The following is a 20758-nucleotide window of genomic DNA, read 5'->3' as shown; positions in this document are numbered from 1 at the left end:
ATTTTTCTTTTTTCAATTTTATTTATAATTCTTTATTTTAAAGAAAGGTGATTTGCCATAGAAAAATAGTAAAACTAGTAAATTTTTTAGAATAAACGCATATAACGTTTTAACGCATATTATTTCGCTGTGTACTATTATAGCAGTTTATTTATAACACAATTTCACATGTTATACAATGTGCATATACTTTTCAATCATACATAAATTTTTACAACAAACGTAATTTTGCCGCTAGCTTCGATTTAATATATACCATATACGTAGAATGTTATTTTTACATAACGCTTACATACTCGTATAATGCTAAAAAGATAATTCTTTTTTCGAAGTAAAATTTACGCAATAATCTTTAGGAACCTACGATAAAAGGTAGAAATGTAATAAAAAGTATGATATATCGAGTTATCACTTTATTAATTTTGCAATTTTATTTAATAATAATGAATTTTTACGATTAATGCATGAATGTATTTGATTTTCATTAATGTATTAGTAAATTCAGACATCTTATTCCATATAATGCCTACGTACAGATTTAAAAGGATATTATTAAAATAAACAAATTTCATACAACACAAATAACAAAAAATATTAATCCGCTGTACTGTTTATCATTATATTATACTGCAAACGACCATGAAAGTTAACAGGTACAACTTTCTTCTTAAGAAGCTATATCTTTTTTATGCTGTTAGCATATTTGTTATTAAAGTAGGAATAGGTAATCTCCGAATTTTCATTAATGATTCAAATTGATTTTCATCAGATTCAAATGTCATTCGAATTTAAAATAATCGATCAATTTCTACTTGACTAATGAAATCGATCTACGATTTAAAAAAGTATAATATAAAAGTTTTTGTTCAACAAATAAATTAAAATTGTTTGACAACGTAGAAGTCATATATCGTATTCGAATTTCTAAGAACTATGCAAGAAAAGTAGTTATAGGTACTCTTGTAAATATGTGTAATTAATTAATAATGTTCACTTAAATATCTCTCTCATACTTTCTGGCATAGTTGTTTGTATAGAAATATCAGTTTCGAACAGTGAACTTGAAGAAAATACTCGAAAGGTATACGTAGCCGCTACGATTCATACAGTAAGTGATAAAAATAGTTTTACTTTTTATCGTTTACGTTCTATTTACAATGTCGACGAAATATTTGTCATATTACTCTGAGAACAAACGGTAAAATCTCAATATATGTATAACTTCATGTTGCGTTGCGTCTGATTAAACACAAATAAAGTTAAAATTGCATATATTGCATAATGATTTAATGCTAATAATAGATTTCATAAAACACTATCACAAAAATAATATATAGATATATGTATATATACATTATTCTCTCTTGTATTAATTTCGAAGAAAAGAGGAAACCATTGAAATCAATACTTGATTAACAAAATAAAAGTCTCGTGGCAATACTGGATAATTCCAAGAATTTGTTAAAAATCCGAAACGACAATCTTACTCCATTTCCGTCAAACAAACCAAATACTGAATTCAGAACATCTCACTAAACCGGCTTCTTTTCTTTTGAACATTCAACTCCGTCTCCTTCACCGACCTCGAGTTCAACAGAATTATAATCCTCCCTAGATTCTTCTTCTTTGCAATCTTTGTTTGAGGCTGTATCCGTTTCTTCGACTATGTCTTGTTCTTGTTCTAAAAAGTCCGTAGGTACAAATTCCATTTGATCCTCGCTATCGTTTATATCGGGTGGGTCGGATATCTCGCAGAAATGAATTTCTCTTTCGCCATCGGTAGCCTCGTTGCCACCTGGATCATCTTCCTCGTGTAAACTCATGAGTTTGTCAAAATTCGACGGAGTTGAACTGTCCTCGTTATTTTCGGGGAACATCTCCGTAGGACTGAGAGGGATATCTAGGGGTTCCAACTTAACCGTAGTAATCTGTGACGGTGTAACAGGTCGTTGTAAGCGTATCTTTGTAAAAGGTTTTGGCTCGATCGGTTCCGAGTGTTGTCGTTTTTGCGCGCGTTTAGGACTAGAAGGCGTAGAAACTCCAGAAGTGGAAGGTTTCTCTTTGGTCTCTGAAGCGCCTCGAGGAACTTGCTGAGATACTACTGGTTTCGATTGCGGAATAAGTAAAGGCGGCTTTGGATTCTGTCAAAAAAATATGCTTTGTAAAAACTTGTATCAACGGAATCTTAGATCCATTAAACAATAAAAAAATATTGTTCACCCGTGAAGAAGGATTTGGACCGGCTAATCCTTTTACTTGTAAAGCCTCAGCTGCGTTCAACAATTGTGGCAGTTTATCGTGGGCGACATTTACTTCTCCGCGGTACATGAATTTGACTAGTGCTTCTACTTCCCAAAATTTAAGATCCTTCATTAAAATGATCGGATGCTGACATGGATTTTCGCGTAATAGATCCGCGAGATAATCACTGCATGCTGACAGTATCATTTTATGACATTTCAACGAGCGGCCTTCGCAGGCCAGAGTGACATCGACGAACTGTTCAGAATCCAATAAAGATGGGAAACTGTTCTGCATGTTGCTGTGATAACTGTTCCATCTTAAACAAACCTGAAAAACAAAGATATTAAATATTTAAGTTATTGCTATAGAAACTGATACGTAATAATGTCACTACCTCTGTAGGCTGTTGATGTACGACATTATGAGGCACTCCCTGATTTATCTGTCGGGGTGGCATTTTAATGGTCGTAGGTGCAACCTGCTTTACTTTTAAGGGTATTGTTTTTAACACAAGAGTCTTTGGTTGTCGTTGCTGCTGTTGCTGTTGTTGCTGTGATATAGGTGCTGGTGCAATATTTCTAATATGAGATCTTACCAAGGACTGCGCTGCTATTCTTATAGTCTTGCCAGTTGAATTGGTCTGAGGTGATTGTAGTACTGTGAAAAACAACTATTATTACTTTCAGTTCATAAATATAACTAATACAGCATATAAAGATACAAATAATTCATGTCCACTCATGTTCATTAAAATGATTCTCCAGAAAATGTCAACAAGATACATTAAAAATGGATATATTCCCCAGATTGTTCACTACTCAAGTAATAAAAAGTCCTCTGATTACAGAGATCCCAATATTATTCATATAATAAATATAAACCATATTTCGAAGATTATCTTGCATAAACTCATACACATAATAGCAATAACCATTAATAGCTTCGATACAATTATCAAATTACATACTATCACTCTCTTAGTATAGAAGTACTAGTACATGATCAAATCATTCAGAAACCACTCTGATCAACTTCATATATGGAAAAGTAGAGAAAAATGAGTATTACAAGCATTATTTCCCTGAATTCATCTTGGAATTTTGGATTGTTTACATCATCTTACTGCAATATAACTAGCTCAGTCAACAATGCACTACTGATTCTGAATACTTGTACTGTTAGATGCTTATAACCTGTTCCTTATTGTGAGTGAATTACTGGTCATACTGATGAATTACTGAGATGAATAGAGCTGGAATTAATAGTGGGACCAAATTATGGTATTAAGTATATAAGTATTATATGCATTCTCATAAATGTATAAACATCCACAATATAATCATCAGTTCGGCTTCTGAAAGGTTCGACCGACAACTATTACCGTGATAGCGAGTGCCAATGAGTCTGCCACCGTGATGTACCCTGAGATGTCGATGAAGGTTCGTTGTACCACACTGTCGTGGATTTGCCCCGCCTCTAACCACCACTGCCCCACAGATTCGACACAGTGCACGTAGAGGATCGTTAGCACACAGATCAAAATGTGCCCAAACCGCGCTTGGGTTCGTCATAGAACGTAGACTACGTGCATGAGATCGAACACGATGTGCTGCACCTGCGCTCCTATTGCTGGATGACGAGGGCGATAGAGACGGCATCTCGACTGCCTCCAGGTAGGAATCCTCCTCGTCCTCGGGTTCCTGCTTCATGGTGACGTCCTCGAGCCGGATGCCCTCCACGATATCCGCGTTGGAAGACGTGATGACTTTCGCGTGGCAATTTCGGTCACGTTGACGCTCCTGCAGGAGACGGCGGGTAGTCAGCTTCACGGTGTCCTTGCAGGCCACCAGTACAAGCCGACCCACCGTCGTAGCCGTCGTGCTCGTATTTGACTCGCTGTTTTGTCGATCGCCAATTCCACGCTGATCGTATTTTCGTTCCAATGGCGTGTTTTCTCTGTGGGACGAAAACGCGATACAGTACTGCCGCGTTAACCCACTAAGAGCCAACGTTGCGTTAATGCAACATTTATACAATTTTTATTTCAATCAATTTATATTGTTAAATTTTAGTTTTTAACATTGTGGATATAAAGAAAGAATTTCAAGGGTTTGCTTGGTAATTTTTTCAGTGCTATTTTGTCCACATGTATTCTACGAGTTTATGAAATTTAAAGAAACTGAGATATTTGTAACGTTATGAGTTATGATAGATCATGGTTGGATACTTAAACAGGTATGAAAAAGGTATGCGGCTATGAAAAAAGAATTCTGTGAAATCCATGGTACTACAATACCAGGAAGGAAACTTGTTTTATTAACGAATTTTGAATCTCTCTTCTTAGTTTGGATAATGAAAAAATGCTAGGTAAAACATTTTTTGACTAAAGAGGACAAGGTAATGCTCCACTAACTGACCACGGATCGGGACCTTATTTCTAGGAGATACGTTTCTTCTCCATTAAATGTGAGTAAAATAGAATACCTGACACATTCGTTTATTTTACATAAGTACGTAACATTAGAAGCTCAATGAAATTATAATAGTTTCGCGAAGTGATGGAGATAGCGACGGTCAGTTCATGTAGCAAAATGGTGATTACTTAATGCAGAACTACTAACATGGATATATATGTAAAATGAATAAATGTGTCAGATACTCATCTTTCACTCTCACTTAACCTATTAAGGACCAAGCTATGAAATATAGCGTAAAAAAATAAATAATATACAACACTAAAAAATGCACAAATTTGAAAATCTGGAGGTCTGAACATTTGAAGATTTAAAAATCTGAGAAGTTGAAAAGTTGTTGAAAATAAGAACTTTAAAATAATATGTCGTATTAACGCAATATTGACTCTTAATAGGTTAATGGAGAAGATATTTGAGATTTCCTAGATCTACCTCTTTGAATAATTGGCCAAATAAGGTTCCCATCTCTGGCGAGTTAGAGAAGTATAGCTGTACTCTACATTCTACACAAGACGTAAAACAACATAAAGAAACGACATTTTCCCGCGTTAATTCACAAATCGATTACTCGTAACAACATCTTGGCATTGGTGTCCTAATCATACTTTTTCTTTTACTTCATAAACGAGCGATAAGTTGAAAAATAAAAAAGGAAAGATGTATGGCATTATATTGTAGATTAATTTAAATTAAATTATGAATATGCAATTCGGTAGATCCGAAATGATGAATCAAGCCTTAGAGTTAATAACTACTATGCTCCTGTTACTACACATCTGTTATATTACACTCGTAAATACAATTCATATGAGAACAAAAAGAAAGATATTCAGTCCACTTCTTTACTGAAAAAGTAAAAGTTTGCACATTCATGATTTTGACATAAAGAAAATGATGTGATGGCGAGTAGTGAGTATATCTCGGTTGTAAGTGAATCTATGATGATGTTCGTTGATTTACCACGTTTGGTTAGTCGAGAATTATCATATCATGTAACCTATTTCAAACATTGAGTAGGATGAGAAATTAGATCGTAGGATCGTTATCCAATAAACAGATGATGTTGAATTCTTATTTCTGACTGTGTAGAATAATTTTGTAAGAGAATAAGAATAAATAGATGAAAAAAATATTTTCCTTTATTAAACTCTATCCAAAATAATGTATTTTTTATATTATGTTAAAAGACCTTATAAATAATAAAATACTTCTGCTCTACCAATATAAATACCATAATTAAATTTGAAAGTATTAACAAGTATAAGTAAATATATTTCACAATCCTAAATACTAATACTAAATACAATAACAATAATAAATTTAACACACAAGGTGTTAAATTTATAAAAGGAATAAATATTGAAATACTATAATATATGATATAAATTTTTCGGTATAGTGAGATACTGTAAAAAAGCGCTAACGATAATCATACTGAGTAGATAAAGTATACATGTATATAGTGCGTTCACGCACTATCTTTCTCGTCTCTGAATGCCTCTCTATTACTCCCACTCCTTTTAGCACACCGTATCATCACTCAGTAGACGACACACGGATAATACGTATTAACGATTTATCCGATGAGAACGTGCGATAGTATACCACACGTATATTACGCAGGCCAAATCGATATTGCATTACAACGTGTTAGTTGACACAAACTATCAAAAAAAAAAGTAAGAAAAAAGAAAGAAGAGAGAAAAAGCTTCATTCCCATAAATTTACACGTACGTATGATCGAAAACAATCTAAAAACATCTACGGAAGTTCTACTCCATCTGCGAAGTTCCTTTCTTTCTTCTCTTCTCTCTCTTTCCTACTTCAATATCTTCCCCTCCTTCTCCCCACTATCAAACCACGTTTCCCGTCTCATACGCTACGTTCGCTCGATCCTTCTCTCTTCTTTATTTTCTCTCTCTCTCTCTTTCTCTCCCTCTCTCGCTCCTTCTACCTTTTTCGCATTATCTTACTCGCTCTTTTGTTCTTACTCAATTCTCCCTCTCCTTCTTGCCTCCCCGAAGAACTCTCGTGAGCGACTGACTATAAAATGGCAACCGTTGGGACCAAGCACGATATCGAGTAGCACACGCCGCTGCTACGTCGTTACGTTTACTCTACCTCTCTGTGCTTTTTTTTCCTTTCTTTCTCTCTCTCTCTTTCTCTGTTTTCGTTCCTCTTTTTTTCTCTGTTGTTCGTTACGGTGTCACTTAGACTGAATCCAGTTCGTTGGTCGATTCGCGGCTACGAACCGGTTCGATTTTCGGTATTGTGCGCCGCGTCAGAGAACCGTTGTACCGACAACGACCACGCGACAATTTATCGACCCTCGTACGATATTCCCAGGAGTGATATTCTAAACTACACAAATGAATTGCTCGATTTCTCGTCCAAAATTCTCTTCTCTCACTCCCTCTCTCTCTCTCTCTCTCTCGATACTTCTCTGCTCGATCAGATTCTTACCAAAGATCAACACTGGTTTCCTATCGCGTTATTCTCGGCGTGTCTAATCTCGCTGGCCCGTGTAAACGTCTGACGATTAAACCGGTATTGGGATACGATCGTCCGTGAACGACGACACAAGGAAATAATCGCCCAAAAATCTGCTTCTCTCTTTCTCGTTCCTTCTCTTTCGTGGTATACGTCGAAGCGTACAAATATATATGTATATATATATATATATATATATATATATATATATATATATATGTATATATATATATATATATATATCTACTCGTTGCGAATAGGAAAAATTGTCGAATGTTAGAGAGTTGTGGCTCGTGTAGGGACGCGTTTGTATTTCTACTCGATCGACCAAAAATCGCTACTAAAATCCGTGCGAGTTTTTTTCACGACGCGTCTGGACGAGTAAGGCTCGCTACGAGAGCGGAACGATTTTCCCCGAAGCCGAACCCGGGAGTGACTAAAATCGAAATCGGTGGACGAACAGGGGCGCGTCAGGGCGCGCATGTGCGACGGCGCCGCCGGTCGTCGACGCATATTATCCGTACCGTGTTTCGTGTTGCTATCGTGTGCGCGTTCCCGGGTCTCTCTTCGCTAAGGAATTACTAACCGACCTGATCACGTTCGACTCACTCGAGCCTCGTCCGAGCGAATTCTCATCGATCGGGAGCCGCTTACCACAGCTCCCTTTTTCTCGCGCGCATCTTCAAGATGCCCGCCATCTTGGACACACTGTACACGCAAATTGAAATGCGTCTCTTGCCCATTGGGTCGCGTTCTTTACGCGGTAATTAACCCTCCGAGTACGGACTTTGAAATAGAGCTAGAGAGATATTGATAGTCACAATCTTCGATGATTATCGATTATTTTCGATAGTTTAAATTCCACGAATTTTTCTAACCAATGAAATCTATGGTAGAATTGGTAGTTAAGAATTGCAATCTGTCATCTGATAGTTAGATTTTGATTGACTTCTATTTTGGATATTTATGAATGAATATGTGCTTATAAATATAAAACAAAAATATCAAAATTATCGATAATGACAAAACAACATCGATTGTTTTAGATAGCGAGGGTTATCGATAACAATCGATATGTCGTCGGTATTTCGCCATCTTCACCATGAGATCTACCACTCGAGCGAAAAATGGGAAATTATAAATAAATGATACTGTAAGAAAAACAGATAAATATTCCTTTGTGTTTTGCTCTTATTTAGTTTTACTGCATCTGTTGTATAAAACTGTTACATTATGTATAAAGCGAATATTGCAAATATAAACGAAAATAAAGATAAATGCAAATAGAAATTTTTCTCCTCTTATTTGTTAACTCCGTCATTTTACGACTAACATAAATAGTTTCTGAAACTTCATGCGTTATTACTTTAGATTCGGCAGATCTCCAATGATCTGGCTATAGAAATGCAAGGATTGAGAGCATATTCACACTGATGGTTTTCAAGCGATTACTTTACCGCTACTGTGTTTCATTTTAAATTCCGAGCAGTTTTATTTGTCTGATTTCATTTATTGTATTAAAAAATGGTGAGAAGATCTTATTACAATTTTAATACTATTTTAGAATATATTTTCTCATTATAAAAAAACTACGTTTTGCCTTAATTATTTGCACAATGATAAAATGTTTATTAAAAACAAAACAAATTATTCTATAAATTAGTGTAATATGATATTTATCACACAATATATTCTCCTATAGTATTTATTAGTAACTTCATAGTTAAACAAAAATAAAGTTAACGATCCAAACGATTGCAGAAATAATGAAATAATTATAATTTTTACGAACATTTCGAATATTATGTTATATAAAAGACCGTCTATATGTGTGAGTAAGTGTACGTAAGTATATATAAAATAACTGTTGGCTATCAATCGCGTGATAATACTCCCGCCTGATTTTAGACGAACGATCGCTAACAATAATTTGTTTTTGAATATGTGAGATAGTGCGGATTTATATACAGCGATTACGCTGGGCATTAACATTAACCCAACAGAATAAATTCATATATTTTCCACGTAATTGTTAGTCCTGACTGATTGAAAGATTCAATTCATCATATTTGTAATGCTAGTCTAAAATTATAGATCTAAAATTATATATTGTATAAATTCCCAAACATTGAAATTTATGTATTCTTAGTCGTTTTAATTAAAATTAATATTTATACGATGATTTATATGCTAGATAATTGAACACGACTACATATATTCAGTATTCTTTTTATAGTAGAATCATTCGTACATCTCATTGTAAATGTAATAAGAGTTGCAGTGTTTAATTCGTTATAACTTTCCAATTCATTCGTAGTAATCTTAAATCGATAGCTAGAAATATGAATCTCTTTTTCTTTGATTGTATCTAATCGCTCTACTGATTTTTCTATTCCCTATTAATCTTCTGGAGAATCATTTAATGAGTTTCATTAGTGTATTAATTTAAAACACAATAATTTATTAAATCACATATCAAAAAGAATAATCCATTCTACACAATACTATATAACATATAACAAACCATTTCCAATATTGGATTTCCAAGATTGGATTCTGATTATTAATAAATTATTAACAATTATAAAAGTCTTCAAAACACTTACTTTTCCTGGCTGTAGCTCGCGTCTTCGGTCTCCTACCTTTCTGTTCTGGTACATTATTCTCCTTGTGAAGCACTCGTTGTGGTACGTTCATAGACTTGACAGTATTTCTTTCTACGTCTACGAAACACACAAAGTTTAAACGTGATATTATGTATTATGGAAATATCCCCTCAGATGTATTTTTGAAAATTCAGGCAGGAATCGATAAACGAGCTAAATCATAATCAATGGAAAAGTTTGTGAACCTACTTGTTAACACGCTAGGTTTGCCAAGAGCCAAGTACCGTTTCCTGGCAACCTGAACGGCCGCGAAGTCTGGCTTATGATTGTGCTCCATACGCACCCTTGGCTTCGTCCAACTCGTGGTAGTGATAAGACTGCCTCTACAATGCATAGTTCTGCGAACACATCTCCATCGGATATTGTACGGTTGCTTCTTGTGCAATGTATACATATAACCGTGGTGAATTAATTTTGGCCCGCCTTTATTCGATAGTACAACCTGCAGAGTTCGGAATCTTTAATTAGACGTTTCATGTTCTATAGTCATATGAAAGTACTATTAAATATAAAATTAAATATACTTAGATCTATTTAATTAATATTCTTACGATAAATACGATTCCTACGATAAATACAGTCGTGTTCAAATACCTTTTGCAGTCATTGTATATATTATTATATGTATATTACTACGAAACAGTTATGTAAATATCCAGTTACATCTGATTTTTTGATTCGCATAATAGTGAAATAATAATTTTATTTTATACAAACGATTCTAATTATTTAAAAAAACTTGATAATTAAATATTAAGTGATTCCTAAATTCTTTTATTTTATACTTCGGCTACGTTCGGATCATCATCGCTAGAATTCCCGGCAAGAACGGACGATGTGGAAGCTTCTTCCTTGATCTGCGTTTTGTTTACGTTGGACGCACTTTTCACGCGTTGTGGCATCCTGCTCATTCTTTTTTTATTTTCCCCGGTGCTAAGTACTGTAAACTCTCAACGGCCTATTTTTCGTGATACTGACCTGAAAAGATAATTAGCATTACTAAAAAGAAATATTATTAGAAACATTCCTATATATGTATAAGTAATATAATTTCAATAAAGTGTTGTATTTTAAACTGTATTTTGAGTACATATACTATTTTTCTTTTTAATATCAAACTTACGCCTCATTAGTAATATTTATATATTATAAAAAGACAATTATTAATATATCAAAAATTTCTATTGAATGATAAACAAAACTTATTAAATTATCAAATTAATTTACTACTAATTCACATTTTATTTGAATAAAAGGTTTATTAAAAATCCTGTTTATGACATATATACGTATATTAAAAAAATTGCTAACATTCATTTCATTTTATTCGCATAAAGCATTAAATTTATCAAAAATTATGTTCTATCATGTAGAGAATAAAGATATCGACGCGTGCCAAGCTTCACTCCCAAATTCAGACGCGATTTTTCGATCTGAGGCATGCACGGCCGTCGATCTCGAGCGATATACCGGCAAAACGATTTGCGCAATTGCATCTGTTAGCTCGGCTTCTATTACTGTGAAATCGCCTAAACGTCTCCATACCTATGCACACGCCAAAAATAGTACGGAACAGAGAAATGAACAGAGAGTCTATAGAACCTCGGAAATCGTGCGTGCTAGAAATTTCAGTCTGCCTCGTGTTCGTCCGCAGGCTGACCATTCTTTTTTCAACCTCTGCCTTCCTTACTTCGTCTTTTTTACACTTCGCTTTCGATTACATTATTTCATTTGGCTAGATCTAAAATTGCATTCACGGCGAAGTATGCGGAGAAATCGTCCGTCTCGAAATTAATTGAGACAAAAATCAAAATGTTCGTATTGTTTATTATTAAAGAAGTAAGATTATATCGAGTTCCCAGAGATGTAAATTTTTTATAATAGATTGCAATAATTGTAATAAATAAAAAGTTTGGAAATTGATTGTAAAAAATCAGAATTTTCGTATCGTTCATTTTATTATTGGTTATTAAAAATTAAAATTATTTGGAATATCTAGATCGATAATAAATTAAATAAATTATTGAAAGAGCTTATCTTTGTAATAAATGACGAGTTTCATTCGAAAGAAGATAAATGTACACATTGCTTAGATTGCGTTTCTATCTCATATCAGTGCGAATATTTAATTTGTCCATCCTGTCTCTTTTTTATCGAATATGTTTGCACATTTATTGCTTTTTTGCGATTTTCTAATATTATTTTTGTCAACCTTTTTATGTACCTTTTTTTTACTTTACATTATTCCGTATTACTTCATGGAAAGTGTGGAAAAATATAAGATAAAAGTTGGTTCGAAGTACTCATCACTTCATTGTACCAATATCAATATTGACGTCTATACATATCACTGTTCGAAGATTTTATTTAGTTTGTTATGCAAAGTGTGAAAATTTGAGAGACATGTAAATTTATAATAAAAAACACATTAGTAATCAATGTAAAAAAATCCGTGCGTCATTGAACGTATCTCTGCTGCAATTTTTACTTTTCGTTTCCACCATCTTCGAACTAGCACTTCCGGTAAACAAGAAAGTAGGAAAATTCCGTAGAAGTGAAGGTTTAAGTTCCTTTTTCTCATTTTCCAGGAATATAATTCCAAAAGAGTGTAATATATAATAATATAATAAATAAGTTATAAGAAAGGAAATATATTGACAATAGAAACTTAAACAAAATTATAAATTAAAAACAACCGTGGCACAGCCTTTCTCAACATCAACGAACGCACGGTTGAAGAATTAAGATGAAATTTTTATTTACTCCGTCATCGAAAAGAGCATCATTTTCTACATGAATGAGAAGTATCAAAGTAACAATAATACTCACGTGTTGTCGATGCGTAATTCTATCACAAAATTCGTAGGAACGTTCAAAGTACAGTTATGTATATGTACATTATACATACATAAATTGAGAAAGTAACGAGTATAGTGAGAAAAAGGAACGGTAAGAACTCTATCGTTTATTCTACGAATCTAATCGCGATTCTGGATCTGAATCGAGATGAATCGATATTTAGGTAACGAGCGTGATCACTTTTGCCGGACAGGCTGCCTTATAGCCGTTTTCGCGGAATCTACTGAATGGTCAACAAAAATGGCGAAACGCTAGTGATTGGATTTTGCGCAATAAACGCCACACTCTGGAACAAGGAATATGGCACCGGACAAGCGCAATCAATGAACGGCACTATGGCACCCGTCTGTGGTTTATTCACGCGCCATCGTTTCACACTTTTACCATTTACGCACGGATGGCGCTTTCCACGAGATTGTTACTAAATTATCTCAGTGTTTGTCTGTTTACAATGTTACGTATTGGGCCACGATTAGCGATTAGGATCGAAGAGCAATAAGCGGTAGGCGGTAAGCGACAATCTTTTATCGCTGGTCGCTCAGCTGCTATATATGACCTATTCCACATATGTAAATCTATAAGTTTGATTTAATTTTTGCGGCTCCATCGTCACTTGTTTTGTCGCCCTGTCGCTTATCGCTCACCGTTTGCCGCTTACCACACTTTTGTATAACCGTCTTTGGTTTATTAACTCGTTTCGATGGGCGTCAATCTATAAAAATAATGACAATAGCCATGCGTTCATGTCTTTGTTAAGACGACTATTCATTCATGTTGATTGTAGATATATATATATATATATATATATACAGTATAGCGTGTTTCAAGGCGACACAGAATAACTTTTAATTTTTCGTCTGTTTTCTGACATTCTATAGGCTTATTAAGCGGCATCGATGGACTGAACACCGATCTATGGAAAAAACTGACAGTAGCGACGCTCTTGTATCTCTGCTAAAACAACTGTAGATACATGTATATACCAGTATACACACAGATATTTATATAGTATCTCAAAATATGTGGAGAATATTTGTAGGGTCAATTCTAGATATTGAGATAATGAAAAAAAATTTCATTGCAAAAATTTAGTTTGAGGATTTTCGTTTGAGCATTATCTGCAAGTTGCAAACAATTTTATTTCACTCTAGAAATATACTCGTATGGTAACTTTTCTTGTTATCTTATGCTTCATGTTTCTTACTCTGACAATAAGATGCACGAACTGAAATAAATAGCATAGGATCTGGATAGGATTCTGATTCAATTAGAGCGAGAAACATGAACAGTGAGTAAAATGAGAAAGTTAAAAGTATAATTGTTAAGCCACAAGGAATATTTTTTAAATTACAAGAGGGATGGAAAACATATTTAATTTAAAAATCAAATAATTTGGAAACATAATATTAATTGACGGTAAATGTGTTGAATTTTGTGAATTTACTGAAAACGTGACTTATTATATTTAAAAATATACAATAAAATCTCAGTAACTAAAAACGAGGATTGTTTCAGCGTTGGAATCATGAAAGACACAACATAGGTTAAAATGCATAATAACTTAATTAAAAAAGAACGCAGCTATACACGCTGAACAATTGGCAGCATTTTGAACAATTATTTATCTGTATTATTAAAGCGAATCTTCAAAATTACTTATTTTATATAAGGATTTCAAAATTTGTTGGAAAAGAAAATTTCATTTAAAATAATTCTATTCTACTTTTTCGACTTATTTTTTCATGTAGAATCATTCACTTCCTATAATTGTATCGTAACTATTAATGTATACAGAATATTCTATATATATACATATATGTGTATATCGTGAATTCATCGTGATTATCGATTCTGTAGTAGCATAAAAATATTTGTTTTTCATGGAAAAGCTGTAATGTAATATGGTCATGAAAATCAATACGCATGGTAAGACATTCTGGATTGGTAAAATTGGGAACATCCGTATCATTGTAGATAAAAGCCTGTAACTATCCGCAATGATCACTTGTATAGCATAGGAATATACATATGTATATCAAGATTCATTGTGTTCTGAATCTATAATAATCTTTTAAAAAAAGCCCAAAAAGAAGATACTTTTTATTTATCCTATACATAATAAAATCTCCCAAATATTTAGTTGCATGTGCTCTTAATATGTTATATTACATGTTTAAAAAGTACAACGTATAGTACTGTAAAATATTGAACGAAATTTATGTTGGAAACTGAAGTATGAAATATTATAAAACAAAGCTCTTTTTTTGGTATAATTTTATTTGCTACATTTCAACACTCCAAACGTATTATACCATCTTTCTTTCTTTTTCAAGAATGCTCATTTTTTGTTTTTTCTTCTTAATACTATTTTACTGCGTGAAATTCGATCCGTCACGTTTTACTACATTCTTGATAGCATTTAAGTACTATACGATCGTATTGTGTTGTTCTTACACCACCTTCCCGTAACAACTCGTCCTTTTCTACTTTGACTTGATCGACTCCAACGCGTATATTTCTATCCCATTCTACTTTTATGTTTATCTCTTTTATCTTATTTAGAATCTTCGTTCGCATATTTTTATCGTATATTTATATTTTCTTTTAATGTAAAGATTTGTTAATTTAAAAAATTAATACAAAAGAAATATCATGTGCTAGATTATATAACAACCAATTTTTGTAATAAAAATAAGAGACGAAGAGTGTTTCGTTTTTTTTCATTAATGTTTTCGTGCTTTAATATTTTACATTAATAACGTAAATTTGAAAAATGAAAAATAATAAAAGGCTTCGAAATATAATTTGTAATTCTATAAATGTTATAACTTTATGAATTATTCAATACACCAGCGAGACTGTTTCTTTGAATTATTTTTATTAACCGTTCCAAAGGGCATGTTAAAAGATTCGTTTGTAATGGTTCATTGTTTTTAATGTAATTTATAGAAGTACAATATTAATTAAATCGATTATATTAAATATTGTTTCCTTATATGCACTATGTAACCGAATAACAATATAGACAAGACTAGCAGGCGGTGACCTTCGGTGGCATTACTCCTTCACATAGTTTTTCTTTCTTCCTCGTCTTTTAGTCATTTTTTCAACGTTCTATTCGATCGACTTTTCACAAAGGTTTATTCATTCCTCTTCTCTTCTCTTCTTCGTCATGATACTTTCCTTGTTTTCGCTCTCTTCCTAGCATATGTAGTATGTAATCTTTCATTGTTTCTTGGCAGCATTTTTGAACGATGGATAATAATAAATATCGCAATGAAATAAATATCAAAAGGAAGCCCGTTCGAACTTAAGGACACGAGATGATCAATTTAAAAATGTCATATGCTCTTTTCAGAAGAGAATTGAAGGAGAAGTCGGTCCTTCTGGTCGAAAAAATCATATACGCGTTTTCAAAACTGGCGGTTTTAACATAACCCTCATCCGGCCCTCATTTTTACAATTTAATGTATCTCTCGTGTGTCAAACTGACACAATCGTAAAACATCAATGAAATGAAATAATTATTTTTTTCTCCTTGTCGTTTACATACATTCACACTAATTCTTCTTTACAAGTATCGGATTTCATTCGCACGTGTTCTACTTCGCATTGCTTCGATATTAATGTTCTTAGCTTTGTCTCGTGACAAAGAGAACAAAAAGAAGACATAACGCCTCTTCTCTTCTTTATACCCATACGAAATTTTAATATGTAAAGCTATGCATGTCTAATTGCATTCTGCATGGGATGTACAATGAATGCATAATTGTTGTGCAACAATAACAAGGCAATGAACTAGTCGCCAATGGACTTGATCAGAACTATGTGTGTCAGATTGACAGATAGGGCCATTTTTGTAACAAATGTTGTCACACCCTTTTATCGCATGTTTTGCCCTTAATAATACTAAATATATACATATACATATATATTCCACGTTAAAAAAATAAAAATCACAAGGTCAGATCAATTTTCTACAAATAGCGGATTAACATCATCTTTCACGTGAAAAATGTGTCAAATTGACACGAGGTACGGATGAGGATTAATACAATTGTTTTAAAGACACAGGCAACAAGTGTAGTATTAAAAAACTTTATCACGTGTAGATTTGTGTCACATGGGATTTAGTATTGGAGATAAAAGATTTTTATTCATAATTAACCCTCCATGGACCATTTCATATAATTTATTAACTTACAAATTTCAATTTCACCAAGAAACATTTGTATTTTCTAACAGTTTTATTTTATATCGTTTAAATATTAATTAATAATCAGCTAAAGATGTCACAGAATCGGTTATAGAGGGTTAACGAACATAATTAAAATCTGCGAAATTATATACGCTTTATGCAAATTCACCGAGGGCATTATTGAAATAAACGTATCAAATATTAATTACCAAGCACACATTTTCAAATTTCTCTATTATGTTGATAGCAATATAAAAACGTAAAGATGCGTATGTATATATGCGTATGTATCTTATCGAAAGAAGAGTGTTGGAATGTGTATTGTATAAAATATAAGTACAATAACGCAATAATATACATAATTATATAGTATATATAACATATATAGTTAAGGGCATAGCGGAAAACACGTGAATATTTTTTTGGATCATACGAATGAATAACAAAAATGGACGCATCAAATCATCGTGCATACATATAAAATTCTTTTCACGCTAATCATCGATAACTTCGTATATATATAAATTTGTTGTCTCTTTCCGCCTATATTTGATTCTAATGTAATCACATTGGCCGATCGGCCGCTACTGGAAGTGTTTTCGTATATGTATGCACGTGGAAAAGTTGATCGAAACAGAAAAACGAGTTGCCAATGCCTTCAAAATTTTAGCTTTGATAACGTATTGTGGATGTTATACACCTTAATATACCTACCGATATTTCTGTATCTTGGCTCACGTTTGGATGATAAACGTTTTAAACGTAATCATTTCTTCAATCAGGTCGTTACAATCTTTTGCCTACTGATTTTCCTTCTTTTTCTTGAAGAAACGCTTGTGTACTTTGTAACTAATTTATGGTTTTATTTTTTGTTACTATTTTGCTTTTCGAACAACTTTATTTATTTTATATTAATATTAATATTTCGCTGTGGTTGGAGTTTGAGCAGTTCAGAGAATAATTGGTTACTTCAGTTCCAATAATATGGTGAATATTTATTGAAATTATATTTCTTGTTCAAAATCGTTTAAATTTTTAATTAGATGATGGTAAGGTCCTAATAAAAACTTTTGAGCTCCTGTCTTCTCTTGTCTTTAAGTTTCTGTCTTCCTTTTTAGGTTAGACCTCTAATAACAAACGCTTGGTATTCTTGATGGTTAGGGTTTGCGTTAACATCTTGAAGACTTAGATAAATGCGTTGTGTCTGTCTACCGATGGCAGATTTGAAAAACGCTGTATGACGTGATCTCAGTGTGTTGACTTCTACATTGGTATTCTTGATTTACAGGAAAACGTTTCAACGCACTTGATCATGAATAAAAACAATGGGGTAATCTGTAATGTGTTTTGACCATCTCCTATGCAATGATTTAGCAGTGATCGTATTACATTTGTGTCAATTATAACAAGCTGGATGTTTTGGCACTCGTCAATGTCCTTTTACATCTTCAATTTCACCAAAAACGAAGCAAATTATTCGTACAAATGCTCGTTTTACACATTTAGATTTATTAACTTAAAATTTTAACATTCATATATATGGCTATACACCTTATAGGTATATGTTATAGCCTTATAGATATATACTCATTAGGAATATACCTTATATAATAAGTTATAAATAATCTTGATAAAACATCTTGAGATAAGGAAACAAGGAACATTAAAATAAGAAAGGATATATCCCAAATTTCATCTATTTGTTTAATTACAAGAAAACAAGTAAATGTACTCGATAAATTCGAGCTAACTTAAATATATCAAACAAAGCTATAACAAGCACATTTTTCCATTAAATGTCTCCCTTTTTTGTTTTTACAAATAATCGAATTAAAATAATAACAATAACTAAACGCATAGGAATAGTTCTTTTTTTTATACAGAAATAGTAATTATACATGACCACCCAAATATCTGGTGTGGTCGGTTTGGAAACAGTAACTTGGTTCGTTGGTGGTGAAATCGAATGATGGAACCGAGCGTGTGCTTCGACGTAAAATCATAACCAAATATCCATCTATGAATCTTACGTCGCAGTACAAATGAACGAACAAAATGCCAGATCGCGACGACACAAAGGCACGACGAATTTGTAACTCCTCCAACTGGCATTAAAAATGTTCCTTTTCGATCATTTCGACCATTTCGAGTCTATGCTTTGTTCTTCGTTAACAAAGTAGTAGAACTTATTTTGTAATTCCAAGAAAAAAGAAAAATCATGTACCACGCAGACTCGAAAGGAATCGATGCTAAATTTTGAACGTTCAATCCTCCCAGCTTTCGTACTATACATATAGTTTTACTGTATTACAGCTTATTACATTAAATCGTGAAAAAGTTCACTCTAAGGAAATGGTTGGGCGTCTAAAAAAATCCCTGCTTCTGAAAGGATTAAACGATCTTTTACAGGAAGGAATTTTTCACTACTTCTACACATCGTAAAAATTATGAAAAAGGAAGAAATTTAGCGGGCGTTAAAATCGTTTGGCAATGTTGTAAAATACATACTCGCATAATAATAATCTAATCGCTTCGATTTATTTTCTACAATTAATGTTAAATCTGTTTCTCTTTCCCCTTTTCTTTTCTCTCAAATCTTTTTCTCCGCTTTGGCAAAAAAGAAATGTAGCAGGACGTGTCCTCTATAACGTAATACACGATAGAACCTTATTGCTTAAAAGATCACAAAAATTCACTGGAAGATTGAATCGATTACTTAAATAGTCAACCAATAAAAGACACATTATACACGATACTGATTACTTTTCAAAATGTAAAAATACAAATAATTTGTCCTTTCTTACGCATCTTTTATTTTTGATCACCAAGATATAGTGATGTAAAGAGAGATCCCGTAAAAAGAAACATATTTAACGAAATACCAATGAAATCACAAGGTTTTATGGCAAATGTCGAATAATTTCGATCAGTATTCGAGTTACCGGCTCACGGAGTTCACACGTCGTATAATTTCAAAATCGCACTTTACGATATAACTATCGTGTGGTATGATTTAAATGTAACAGATCGATAAAAAGTATCAAGAATCAAATCTTTTAGCAACAAACTTGCTCGAATATCTCAAGTGTCTCGTCACCACGGATCAACGATATGCGAAATATCGATATTCAAAAACGGAACTCCTTTTTGAGACGGCGTCATGAAAAATACACGACACAGAAAACGTATGGTCGTAAATATTTGAACTTTCTTTTCCCTTTTCTACCGTTGAACAAAAAGACGACGTATTTACTCAAAGGTGATTACACTCTTTCTGTTCAGTTTTAGGAGTTATAACAAAGTGACTTTTATATATAACTTCGAAAGCTTCGAATGTACGTCTTATCATCCGTATGTGTGTTTGTTTGTTTTTTTTCTTTTTTTTTTTTGGACCAGTTTCGTAACTGCACCTCTCTGTGGAATTGAATATCTCTAGCGAACGCTAATTTAATTATGAACAAATAGAAACATCGAAAAGGCCAACCGATGGGATGTTTGAACATAGCGATTGCTCGTTGGAAACGGCGAGCAATGAAGTCGGAGAACAACTCGCACCATTAGATTATGCTTCTGTACGATTAGTGGTTGTTGTTTGTTATAACGCTTTTCGCGATCCTCAACCAGCGTTCTGAGCCGTCAAACAATTATACGGCACACACGTAACACCAGAGACACCAATGAATAACATGCGTTTTGGGTCACGGTACTTCGAAACAACAGAAAACGCAGTAGTACTAATAGCACCCCGAATTGCACAGCTTTGTGAATCCAGTATAATCTGAAACAGATTATATCAGATAGATTAGTATCATAATATAAATATATAA

The 20758-nt window shown here is 33.2% G+C and overlaps 2 protein-coding genes and 1 long non-coding RNA gene across 9 annotated transcripts in view; 1 reads left to right on the top strand and 2 right to left on the bottom strand.

Annotated features, from left to right (window-relative positions):
* Positions 1 to 132: 132 nt before the first annotated feature.
* On the bottom strand, positions 133 to 12943 carry LOC100645213 (protein tramtrack, beta isoform). Of its 5 annotated transcripts, XM_048410899.1 has the most exons (7): positions 12704 to 12943; positions 10660 to 10852; positions 10064 to 10316; positions 9815 to 9931; positions 2639 to 2901; positions 2221 to 2571; positions 133 to 2141 (listed from the first exon to the last, which is right to left on the bottom strand). In XM_048410899.1, exons 2-7 carry the CDS (start codon positions 10783 to 10785, stop codon positions 1533 to 1535), a joined length of 1719 nt encoding a protein of 572 aa, XP_048266856.1. In that variant the 5' UTR covers positions 10786 to 10852; positions 12704 to 12943; the 3' UTR covers positions 133 to 1532. The 5 variants fall into 5 exon arrangements, with proteins under 5 accessions (XP_048266856.1, XP_048266858.1, XP_048266860.1 ...); XM_048410901.1 differs by lacking the exons at positions 9815 to 9931; positions 10064 to 10316; positions 10660 to 10852; positions 12704 to 12943 and adding exons at positions 3626 to 4200; positions 7182 to 7347; positions 7456 to 7590; XM_048410903.1 differs by lacking the exons at positions 10064 to 10316; positions 10660 to 10852; positions 12704 to 12943 and adding an exon at positions 3626 to 4200.
* LOC125386093 lies at positions 7700 to 8498 on the top strand. The gene is made up of 2 exons (XR_007225942.1): positions 7700 to 7971; positions 8255 to 8498. It is a non-coding gene; the product is annotated as an uncharacterized LOC125386093 (long non-coding RNA).
* Positions 12944 to 15848: 2905 nt separating the features above from the next.
* The window catches only part of LOC100645343 (putative fatty acyl-CoA reductase CG5065), a 44570-nt gene continuing 39660 nt past the window's right edge, over positions 15849 to 20758 (bottom strand). For all 3 annotated transcript variants that reach the window (XM_048410908.1, XM_020866057.2, XM_048410907.1), the window contains one exon: positions 15849 to 20709. In XM_048410908.1, coding sequence (XP_048266865.1) covers positions 20568 to 20709 — 142 coding nt within the window. In that variant the 3' untranslated portion in view covers positions 15849 to 20567. The remainder of the gene's footprint in view (positions 20710 to 20758) is intronic.

Source organism: Bombus terrestris, chromosome 12 (assembly GCF_910591885.1).
Source record: "Bombus terrestris chromosome 12, iyBomTerr1.2, whole genome shotgun sequence".
Lineage (NCBI taxonomy): Eukaryota > Metazoa > Arthropoda > Insecta > Hymenoptera > Apidae > Bombus > Bombus terrestris.
Note: the sequence above shows the minus strand (reverse complement) of the source record. Positions and strands in the feature narration are given on the sequence as shown.